The 12,914-nt window shown below is 39.6% G+C and overlaps 1 protein-coding gene across 1 annotated transcript in view; it reads right to left on the bottom strand.

Annotated features, from left to right (window-relative positions):
• LOC140226810 (serine/threonine-protein kinase unc-51-like) overlaps positions 1-12,914 on the bottom strand; it is a 71,349-nt gene that overhangs the window by 26,678 nt on the left and 31,757 nt on the right. The window contains 8 exon segments of the mRNA XM_072307234.1: positions 713-835; positions 2,188-2,248; positions 3,097-3,139; positions 4,443-4,708; positions 6,616-6,669; positions 7,360-7,442; positions 8,974-9,134; positions 11,086-11,159. Coding sequence (XP_072163335.1) covers positions 713-835; positions 2,188-2,248; positions 3,097-3,139; positions 4,443-4,708; positions 6,616-6,669; positions 7,360-7,442; positions 8,974-9,134; positions 11,086-11,159 — 865 coding nt within the window.

Below are 12,914 nucleotides of genomic sequence, written 5' to 3'. Positions count from 1 at the left end.
GCCCAACTATATATTTCGAAACATTCAATGGCACAGTATAACTTCACGTACATTACATGAGAGTGTTTCAAACTGGGGTTTGGTTCTTCCTCTGGTTTTTCACTAATGGTCTTCATACAAGACTAACATAGGGCATTATCCACTACTTGCTAATTCAATCAGATTGAGATTGAGTACCACTGTACTCATCCTGCTACGGGGGTATTTCTTCAGAATCTTTTGTCCCAGCAGCTCTTCATAGCACGCACTGCAGCTGTTAGCAAGTCATCTTTACAGCCCTATTCAGTTTTAACCCGTTGGGGACAGTTTGATTTTGCTACAACACGCATTTCCCATAAACACCTGCCCGAGTATACTCGGAACTCGTCCTCAACGGGTTAAAACACTGTAACTTATGTTGGCCAAATGGGAGGCCTTCCAAAATAAGAAGAAAAGATGATATAAAGCGTGGGATATGCAATGACTCGGATGCATTGCCATGCCAGTACATAAATCAACTATTGTTGGGCATAATGAAGCATCCAAGTTATGGCTGAAATAGACAATAACGTAAAAAGACCTCACCCAAACCAATCAGATCTATTGACAATCCAGCAAAGAGGGCAGTGGAAGTGTTTACAAGCAGCACTAAGGTTGCATGCACACATAAACTGGAGGAACAGTAATTTGACCAATCCTTCAAGGTGTCATGCTGCGCAATAAAAGTTTGTACCTTTCACTGGGGGAAGGTGGCTTCTTCAACTCGGACATGACGGGCCTGCTTGACCCTTGACCTCTGCTAGGTCTGCACACCTCTGATGTTCCCCTGCTACCAGACATGATGGGTGACGAATTACTGAATACATAAAGAATGGATAAGAGATAGACAGACAGCGGTATATACATATAGGTATATATATTGACAGATAGACAGATCAATAGTTAGAGAAATGAATGGATGAATAGATGAATAAATAGATGAGAGATTGATGGATAGAAACATAGATAGAAAGATAGATAAATAGATAGAAAGGTATATAGATAGATAGATAGATAGATAGAAAGATAGATAGATAGATAGAAAGGTATATAGATAGATAGATAGAAAGATAGATAGGTAGGTAGATAGATAGAAAGATAGATAGAAGATAGATAGAAAGATAGATAGAAGATAGATAGAAAGATAGATAGAAGATAGAAAGATAGATAGAAAGATAGAAAGATGGATGGACAGATAGATAGATAGAAAGATAGATAGATGGATGGACAGATAGATAGAAAGATAGATAGATAGATGGATGGACAGATAGATAGAAAGATAGATAGATAGATGGATGGACAGATAGATAGATAGAAAGATAGATAGATAGATGGATGGACAGATAGATAGAAAGATAGATAGATAGATGGATGGACAGATAGATAGAAGGGCACAAAGACAGATTGGAAGAGAAAGAACAAAATCCCTTATTGTGATAGCATGATTTCTTTTCTTGAAAACTCCTATTTTGTATTACAAATCCAGGTGCAGTTTTGATCAGCCTCTCATTGTCGTTGTTAAACAAAGAAACAAAATAAATGAAATTAGGTTGGAATGGGAGTAAGTTGCTCCTACTTGCACAAACTCAACTGAAAAATTGAACATTCTGGGACTCACTGTATGTAAGAATGACACACAGAAGATGTATATCCACATTCAATGCATCAACATAATGCACAGATTATAATTTTCACAAAAATGATTTCCTTCCAGCCCTCAACTGCATAAAAGTAGTGTAGATCAGCTGGACTCTGGACTATTGATTACTGCATAAATCACACACAAACAAAAAATTACAACCCAGCAGTAATGTCGTCAACATAGAGCTCACATCAATTTCCTGCAAAGTGCAGCACATTATGCCTTTTGGTTTCATATCTGAAGATGTTGCAGCACTGAAAAAAAAAAAATTGATTCGAATTCAAGTCACTATCACTGCCACATTTTCACTCCTTAAACCTTTAGATTTTGTTTGTACAATAGTGACAAAAAATGTGTGTGTTCTTGGTGCTAAGGGCTCTATTGATCAACTGTCACAATGAGTATGCAGTTCTTTATAATAAGACATTGCTAATAATGAAGGGAAATAAATCAGCCTGGCAACCTCATTATATCAATGTGTCCCTTTCCAATACAGAGGAGCATGACGGCTGACCTGAGGAGCTTACCTTCTTATTGTAATGACGTCTGTTGTAGTTTGCACATTAATACTAGCACCACTGGTTTCATCTGCATACAAGATCAAAGTTAAAATGTGAGAGGTCAAAAGTGAGCTGATGGAGTGTAAACTGAATGGTGTCGCCGTGAGACGCCAGCTGATGCTGTACGTTGAGTGTGGGAAGATCATGACATGGAGATTGAATGATGATAAGCAACAGCAACAAAAGCAACAACAGTATGCCACAGGGGTATTGCACTGCCCACATAAAGAGCAGTAATGGGTTCTGATAACAAGACCACAGCGGAGTACCATCATGGTCAATGAAATTTTCAGTAGAAATATTAAGTCCCCTAAACACTTCCAATTGTTGTATTTACTTGTGACAGTTTCGACGACAGGCTGTCATCTTTCTCAAATGAGGGTTAGTCAACCACTAATGTTTTGGTGTCATTTTCATATTCATCAACCATCAATACAAACTTCTTCACAATGAACTTGCAACTTTTCTGATTTGAGTCAACATTCCAACAAGCATCCATACAAATTTATTTTGCAATGAACTTGCAAGGTTTCTGATTTGACTCAACATTCCAATAAGCACTTACAGTTCCTCGTTAAAGCATCAAAGCACTGACATAAAACCTGTTGGCAGCTTTTTGCAAATGAAGGATATATCGTCAACACACACTCAATCATGACATTAATACCTTTCAGAACGACTCCTATTTGTATTACCTTAAAATGTATTTTATAGAGAGTGCACACGGCATACTTACCCGTACATGATGATTGCACAATAACATCCACTGAAAACTAAATTACACACAGTCAGCAATGATATGGCTACTTTCAAGGGCTACTCATGTTTATTTTACCTTACGACAGATTTTACTGGAAGTGCACACAGCAGACTTACATGATAACTCTGAGACAAGACCCGGCTGTACGATGACAAAGTCCTGTGAACAGGAAGTAGAACAAAAGCATGTCAAAACACGACAAGACACAACGAAAGAGGCAGAGCGAAGCTGGGAAAAATGATTTCCCCAGACAGGGGTCAACACGAGATAATGCAAAGAATGATGAAAGGGTTGTGTTGGCTGGTCCACCTGAATGAAACCTGCACATGCAGAGATACACAAGAAATGCTTCCTCTGTGATGAAAATCCTAGTGCATGACTCAGCAGGCCTTGATGTAGTTTCTGACTTTTGGGGATTCTCAGGTCAATTCTAGATCAAGGCATTTCATTGTCAAGGTACACAATTAGCTCCAAATGTGAATTAAGAATCTCTGTATCTTGAAAGCAATAGCATGCCATTTCATTTCCCAACTTTTTGATGACTTCCACAAGCTGATATTTACACGACACACAGAGTTTCTGTTTCTGATTAGCAACACAATGCTTCTCTGTGAGCTGTAGCACTTCTGAAGCTTCAAAAGGTCAAAATGTCACAAAATATAAATTGTTTTCAGGGTCACACCATTCGTCAACCATACGGCTGAGCGATTGGTTGCAAAACTGACCATGAGGAATGGAGCAGTTTTACATTTTTGATTGCCAAACACTCAGGTTCTTTTTGCTGTTGGCAAAAAAAGTAATCACACAGTTTGAGCTCTCGGAAGATGGTCAGCATTGCTTAGGTGTGGAGGGTTGAGCACAAGATATTTGGGGAGCAGCAGTGAGTGGATTCATTCACAGATTTGTGAGGATTCAATATCATCATTCATAAAGAGCTATCATGAATGAAACCCTGGCTTGTTTTATCTTTCATATCAGTCATTTATCATAAGCACTGCTTTATTACAAAAGTATTTGGGATGGGGCAATCACTACTATTGATTTATTTTCTGTTGATATTTGACATGACTTACAGTTATCTCTGTTGCATTGTCTGTCATGTATAAACACAAATTGACTCTAAAAAGCTCATTATGACACACATACACCTACAATTCAACACAGTCAGGGACGAGAAAAAAAAAATGGGGGGCTTGACTGAATACTGACCCTCAGCTTATCTTGTGCCAGTATACTTCGACATCCCCCAAAAGCTGAATGCATTAGCATTGCACACAATGACACACCATAAACATGCAAAAAAACTGTGAAATGATACGTTTTGTGATATTGCACATTTCTGCAATTTTATTTCACATATCACTCATTTATATTCAGGCTCTTCACCTCTGATGAATATTCATGTCATATTGAAAATAGTATTATCTGAAACAAGAATAGAAATCTTTAGTGTTCTACTCACGTCAACGACAAGATCAGAGGTTGTCATCCCAGATGAAGTCCCCAGCTTGAAGCCCTTGGGGATGGCCCCTCTGGAATCCGGTGCTGGGGCGGCAGCTGCCTGAGGGCTGGTGCCGTACTTGGCCCCCGGGGGCGGGACCGCTGAGGGCTCCTCCGGGGATGAGATGGGCATGTGTCCGGAGAGGGGTGAAACGGAAAGGGAGCGCCTCTCGCCGGGGGAGTCCGAGCTGAAGCTGTAGGTCCTGGTGGGTACAGGCATGGGGGAAGCTGTCCCACAGGGCGGGGAGGAAGACACTCAACATAGTCACCGGTGTAAAGTGTTACAAGACACCAGGTACTTATATACATTAATCAAGTCAAATTTTTTTATGAATGGGGACATCCCAAGAATTTTGTGAGGGAGTGAATTAGCCATGGTGATATACAGTAACGGATGGAAAAAATTTTTGTGTGTGCATTCTCAAATTTATGAATAGCATCCGTCTCTCATAATTTGCAAAAATAAAAACAACATGGAATATACGGCACATACAGAATTCTTCAAACACAACATGTTTTCTATCAATACCAGAGTTACAATGTGTAATGGTACATTACCACATCTTATGTGATGTAGAGGAATTCCATGGATGAAGACAGCATACCATTTGCAACGCATACATGTATTTGGGACTTGTAGCTCCCATAGAAAAAACTACAGTATGTCCATACCTCTTCAATCTTGTTCGTGTTTGTTTGTTTTCAATTCCCCCCTCCCTCCACAAAGTGATGATTATTTATCCTTCAGACATCAACAATGCATGCAAACCCTTGGTTGATGCAATTTCATACTGGTTGGGAAAGATCATAGGACATGAACCCATGGCAAGGGTCAAGGGTCAGATCCACACAAGAGTGACTTCCTCACTAGTGAAACACTTTTGTAGGCAATTTGTAAAAACTGACTGAAAACTGCAAACTCTGCCTTTTTTTTCTAAAAGGTGGATAATACATGTTCTACTAATTCCCTTGTTTCTCATACAATCAGAATTATCAATTTTCTTTCTACCAACCCTCTCCTTCAAAAAAAAAGAAAAACAAAAGAAAAATAAGAAACAACAAAGTAAAGCAAAAAAATAAAACATAAAAAACCCCGAAAAAAACAGAGGATACTCAATGAAGAGCAGGTATACCAGTAAAGAATAGAGCATTGTATTCCCTTTTAAAAAGGGCAAAACCATTTCCTGCCCTTCTCTTTGGCAATACAGAGAAAATGAAGTCAAACCATTTGTCTCTCAGAGAGCATCAAAAATGTTGAAAGAAATTTTGGCAATCATGGGAATGTACCTTCGATGTGTTCTATCCTGTTTGGATACAAGCCAAATACATGCAACCATATGTGTTTCCTGATCCAATTAAACTCCTTTGCTGATTTGGGAAGTGGGGGGGGGGGGGGATAAACAAAAATAACAAGGGAGAAGGGGGACAGGAGAGAAGATACTAACATTCAATCTAAATAAATCAAATCACTTGGCACTGTTTGTGTCCACGGGCATTCCCCATTACATTACCTCTGTATCCTATATTCTTTCAACATGCATTCTTGTTGGAATGTGCTACTCTTGTAATCATGTTTTTGTTCAGGGTATCCATTGTTCTTGCTCCAAATTCCACAACATCGTCGGACCAACTTGGCCTAGTTGTTGTCCATGTTGTCATGGGCCATAAAAGAATCTGACTCCAAAACTGAATGTATGTCATAAACATGATGATGTAACCTATATGCCTGCTAATTGTTATTGTGTTTTGACAGTAGAAGTCACATTTTTGGCATCTCTGCAGGTAAAGTCCCCCCCCCCCCCCCAAAAAAAAAAGAAAAAAAAAAAAGAAAAAAAGAAAGAAAGAAAGAAAAAAAAAAAGAAGACAAGGGCTTTGGTCACAGAGGAAAATATCACAAATACATTGTATGTTTATATTGAGATGGAACTGTGACAGCACTGGCTGGATATTAGTTCCCTATAATATGTACCACTATGTGACCCAGCATTGTAAAACCTATAAGTTTTTCCATTCTGTATTGGTGAAATATCAGTGATGACTAACACAATGGATAAAGAAAGTGGCTCAAAAGAATGCTGAGACAATGACACAAAACATAGCTGTGTCAAAGACATTCTTGCACTCATTCTACTTACTTGATGAGGTAGATTTCAAATTCTTGGCTAAAAATTCATGGCTGAAGAAGTCATCTGTAATAGGGAAAAGATAAAAACAAATCAAATCACCAGGAAATTTCAATATCCGGTCCTGAAGAGAAAGCACTTGTTCCCCTAGGATTATTCACTGTTTGAATTTCTTGACCTTCAAATAACAATCATTCACAGCTTCATTGTATATGGAACATGAACAAAATATATCTCTGGTTTCCTGTAAAATCATCTATGCAACTTCCTTTCTAATATTTACACTCTTTGACTATAAAACAAAAACAATTAACAGTGACAAAGTGATCCTGAAACAGCCTGTAGTCATTCCAATGAGAAATCCAACCACAGAGGGAATGTGAGAGAAGGAAATTTTCATCACATGTGGAATTATGGGTTATCAATCATATCATGTTCCAAATGGCCATCATCATTCCTGATGAACAAAACACATTTATCAAAACCTCCAAGCATTTGGCATTTACTAGAGACCACTGTATGTGTAGCATATCTCACAGGGTTTTCATTTTCAAAATTTCGCAAGTCACCCACTATCCACAAAATTAAAAAGTTCAAAAAAAAAAAAATAACATACTTGTGTTGTATATCTGGTTGTATTGTGAGGAATTTGGTGACTTTTCTTTTGAAAGTGATAACAGTAATAATTTGTTAAGTCTCCATATGCAAATACACGTATGGCGTATAAAATACTAATCCAACTGTTACGACCCTTACCGAAGTCTATCCTGTCTTTTTGATTCCTTTTGAGTAGTCTCGTCAACAGGTTTTTCAATGCTCTCGACGTCCCAGGGGGTATACTGTAACATGACACAAAAGTAAAGACAGAATAAAAGTGACAGATTTTGACACCACAAAATTATTCAATCACAAGCAATTTTTTTACAACTGGCTGAGGTGCCTGGAGGTCACAGTTGTATAATTTTCATAAAGTTGTGGGGTGCCTGCAAAAGCTAGCTGTGTCCCGATTTATCAAATTATGCTGATGGGTGAACTAATACTTTTGCTTATGTATTCCTTTCTGTTTTTGTACTGTTTTCATTACTATACTGCATAAGACTGAAAGAAATATACTAGACAGCATGTAACAGAAATGCATAATTAGTTCCAGTGCTATTACATGTATATATTAAGGAGTGCCTAAGTAACCTTTTGTTACAGTAAATCTAATAATACTTAGGCACTTGCGACATACTTCTTGATTACAATGTACTCCGATGCTTGCGTAAATGTAAAAATGGCTTTAAAAAACTCAATCCAGCCCTGGAGGTTAACTCGTCAGGTAACTTAGAGTAGTGACATGTCAGACTGTTTCCAATGCGAAAATGGGCACAAGCACCAATAAAACACACAAAAATAGACATGAACTTTGTAACCAATGACTGACAGCCACAGCTGTTTGTTTGTTTGTTTGTTTGTTTTTTTTTCATGGAGGAAAGACAATATCAATGAGTGATTTCAGAGAAGGTGGTTCGTTTTGAGGTTAGGATTAACCGGGGCCCAGACGAAATGTCCCTGAACTCTTCTGCGAAAACTTGGAATGTGTCTGGGGTTGATTGCATCGGTGGTTATGCCCAAGCGTTTCCAGGGTGAGTTTGGTTTTAGTCTACCAGCGAAGATGAGTGAGAAAATAAACACACAGACACACCACATATGCCTGGCAGTCTCACAAATCAAGAAAAGCCTCTTGGTAATAAGTACTAATCCCTGCTGCCTGGGAGTGGGATAGTTTGTCTTTCAAATTTAGATTATACAACCATAATTGATTGATTACGATATTGCATCACTTTTTGAGTCATAGTGTTAAAGAGAAAATGAGAAGTGGGAAATTATATTCAATCATTATCAAAGACCTCTCAAAGCAAACAATTTCCTCATCAGTTTGAAAAATGATGTCAGTCATCTTCCATACTGGTCATTTTTTTGTTCTATCAGAAATGTGTGTAAATGACAGAAATATGGATCATTGTGAAAGATACAAGAGAAAAAACAGAGAAGTGATTTAAAAAATATGTTTTCCTTATGCAAAGAAGTCTTCATTTCATCAAATTCAATCCCATTGTAACAAGATGCCCTCCAGAAGAAATTTGAATATGCTCTTTTCTACGCTGCACTCTTACATCCGTATGTGGCTAATATTTTACTGGATTTAACACCCCCTCCCCCTTTACCCCTCCAGTTAGCTCTTGAACACCCTTTTGGAGACAAAATGTGTCAGGTGCATACAAATTTTGCCAGAAATGGTACTATGAGCATGACAGTACACCTTAACAGGCTGTATGGGTTTTGTCTCTTGACGACGCTTGTTCGTATTACTGTACGAGGACTCACTTGGGGTCGAGAGACTTGGCCCTCAAGTACAGCTTCTTGAGCTCGGGCGGATTGGGGGCCTTGAAGGGGGCGCTGCCCGTCAGACACTGGAAGAGGATGGTGCCGATACTCCACAGGTCAGCCTTGGCGTCGTAGTGCTGGGACGTGATCACCTCAGGAGCCTGATGTCGCCATCGTCATCGTCCGTCCAGAGGTTGGGGGCAGAGGGGAGGCGGGGGGAGAGGGGGTGAATGGAGGGTGGTGGTAGAAGGGGAGGGGAACATGAAATGAAATATGTACAGATGGAAGACGGTGACACAGTGATGTCGAGATGAAGAGGAGGAGGAAGTGGAGAAGGAGAGAGTTTATTTGGAAGGCAGAGGAAATGGATATGAGAGTAAGTGATTAAAGAGGCATGAAGTATAAAGGGAAGGCATTCGGATGGTATTAAAAGATAAATAAGAGAGTTAAACATGAGACAAGGATAGAGAAAATGTCAACTTCAGCATATACCCTACAAATGTACACAATCTACGTGTGGCCAGTCCTAGCATTAATGTGTAATGATCTGTGAAAATATCTGCAGTAAAAAGCAAATCAAACAAGAGACCCGGGGGTCACGCACTCACCTGAGTATCACATGTTCACCTTCCATGCATTCTTGCAGACTCTTACCTGAGAACATTGGAAACTTATGGTGGGGGTAGCTTTGAGAGTGGGGGCATTGGGTCCATTTACATATTCCATCACATTGGTAAAATACCTACCAAGTACACTGTACTTTATAGAATGTTGGATTATGCAGCTTGTCCATGGGTCCCAAGGGGGTGGGGGAGGGCACCCCTGATTTTTCCATGAACAAACTTGAAACAACAGTCATCAATTACTGACTCATTGTATCAACTTAGCTCATAATCACTTCTGTTTCCAGAGAATATCTGTAAAGATTCCTTACGGGGGGGGGGGGGGGGGGGGGGGATGGGGACCCCTGGGGCCCCCAGTTGGGGTATGATGCCCATTTGATGGAATTGAGATTCTATTCCCCTAGAGATGCTACCTGCCAAGTTTGGTGAAAATTTGTGATAGGGTTTTCAAGAAAAATATGAAAATTTACAATTTTGGTCCAAATTCAGGCCCCCTGCCCCCCCCCCCCCCCCAGTGGGGCATGGTGCCCATTTGATGGGAATGAGATTCTTTCCCCCTAGGGATGCTACCTGCCAATTTTGGTGAAAAGTCATAATGGCATTTTCAAGAAAAGACAAAAATGTACAATTTGGGCCCCATTAGGACCCCTCCCCTAGGTCCCAAGGGGAGCACCCCTGATTCCGCCATGAACAAACTTGAAACTACAGTCATCAATGTACTAATTCACAGTATTATCTTAGCTCTATCACTTCTGGATCTAGAGAAGAAGATTTTTTTAAGATTCCTTAATTTTGGGGGGTTTGGGCCCCTCTGGGGCCCCCCAGGTGGGGTATGGTGCCCTCTTGAACAAATTGAGATCCTATTCCCCTAGGGATGCTACCTACCAAGTTTGGTGAAAATCGGTCAAGGGGTTCTCAAGAAGAAGATGAAAATGTAAAAAGTTTACGCACGACGGACGCCGGACGCCGGACGAAGAGCGATCGCAATAGCTCACTTGAGCCTTCGGCTCAGGTGAGCTAATAAATTGAATGAAATTAAACAAAACAATTAAATTATCAGCTTTCTCCTCAAAGAAAGTAAAATTATTCATACATCGCAAATAGGCCTACTGTAAACAAAGTGTTGATTCTGCTATGTAGGCCAAAGGCACACTCATGTGGGCAACACTAACATACATTTTCACAACACATACAAATGTATGCATACACACACACACACACACAGATACACCCTAACACCCCCTCCCTCCCCCCCCCCCAAAAAAAAAAACAAACACACAATGCACACATATAAATACATACAACACACACACATACACATGCACACAATCTACAAACACACACATACACACACAAATGCCTCACAATTATAATGAACGTCAATGAGTGGACAGACAGACAAACTGAGAGTGACTGACGTCCTGGCCAGCTCTCATGACATAACGGTGAGTCAGCGGCCGTCGCCGAGGGGCAAACACTAAATACTCACCATGTAGAGTGGAGAACCACAGAGAGTAGCTGCCATCATGTCCCCCTCCAGAAATCTGGCAAAGCCAAAGTCAGCTGAAACCATGGAAACATGACCAGAATACATGTCACTAAAATATCATTAACATAGCATTAACACAATATTGACATATAACTGATGTTACCGATGTAGCAAAGGGCCTAACCACAATATTGACATATCATTACATACATTATTAAGAGTAAGACATCAGCTAGATATTTGAGTTCCACCTTGGAATGTTCCTATTGTAGTCTGTGAGTACATCTGTCATTACCATATGAGTAATAACTGCCTTTCTTATACAGGTAGTCACAGACTTTTCCAATATCAATGTATGAATGCTGAATATGAAATGTCACACAAGCCTCCAACATTGATCGCTGCTATGTAGCATATCAGGGCAATTACCCCCCAGGGACAATTACCCCCCCCCCCCCCCCACCTTCCGCCTAGCTGAATACTGGTTAGTGATGAGGTAAGATTAGGATTAGGGTTAGGGATAGGGAAGGGTCTGGGGTAATTGCCCTAGAGCCATGATCAGTATCATACGACAGTGATCTATTCATTTGTATATCACAGTATCTTGTGCAAAGGCAAACAATAGGTAATTCAGGGGGGCATTTCATGAAGGACTTGTCGGATAAAATATCCGACAAGTCAATTATATCCGACAAGTTCAGATAAATCAGCCAATCAGACTAAAGAATTTCTCAAAACTTGTCGCATATAATTGACTTGTCAGATATTTTATCCGACCAGTTCCTTCATGAAATGCCCCCCAGGTGTCCCTGCATCTTAAAGAGTCCACAATTAGGCTACTGTAAAAGTGGATATTTTCACCCGAGTAATTTTTCATACTCGCCCGAGTGAAATATCCCGTGTTTTCCATTCCACGGAATGAAAGACATTACATAGTGGTACGTAAGAAGCAAATATATTTGCATGCTTTTAAAAAATATTTTCAAGCTAGTTTCTGGTTGAGCAAAATGTGCAATCCAGTAGTCAAATAATTTACTGCTGCTTACAAACGTAAATAACCAGAAAAACATCTATCAGCACAGTTAAAAGGTTTTGTTATGTGTGTGTGTCTGTCTTTCTGTCTGTCCTGAGGGAACATAAAGGCCCGAATTCACGAAGGTGGTACAAACAAAACCATGGTTTAAACCATGGACAAAAACCATGGAGCGCCAACTGTCGCACGGAATATTTCGTTACGAAATTGGTCATTTCGTCGATAAAATGACAGGTTTCGTTAACGAAATTATCATTCGTGGACGAAATGTACATTTAGTTACAAAATGTTGTCATTTTGTTACAAAATAATAATTTCATTGACGAAATGACTGATTTCGTGACAAAATATTCCATGCGACACTTGGCGCTCCATGGTTTTTGTCCATGGTTTAAACCATGGTTTCATTTGTACCACCATCGTGAATTCGGGCCAAAGTGTTCTTCCAAGAACATTGGCAGTTTTCTCTTTGCATTCTGATTTTCTGCCAAAACTGAAGAGATGAATACTTGCAAAAAGTGGTTAACAAAATGGGCAACAGGAAATGTGCACTGAGTGCAGCTAATGAGAGACAAGCCAGATATTACACACAGAGTCTGTCTAATCTTGTGATGTAAATTATAAGAAAAACCACAGGAAATCATGACAACAAAAATATTTTCAAAAAGAGGTAAAATGTAAGGATGGGTAAACAGGAAGTAATGCCACTTTGCACAAGAACATACGATAATACTTGAGTGACAGAAAATTGGTTTGGAACAGCCAGTAACCACAAAATAGCAAAATGTGTCATGTG

The sequence above is a fragment of the Diadema setosum genome, chromosome 4 (genome assembly GCF_964275005.1).
Source record: "Diadema setosum chromosome 4, eeDiaSeto1, whole genome shotgun sequence".
Taxonomy (NCBI): domain Eukaryota; kingdom Metazoa; phylum Echinodermata; class Echinoidea; order Diadematoida; family Diadematidae; genus Diadema; species Diadema setosum.
The sequence above is the reverse complement of the archived record's forward strand: the minus strand, read 5'-3'. Positions and strand labels throughout refer to the sequence as shown.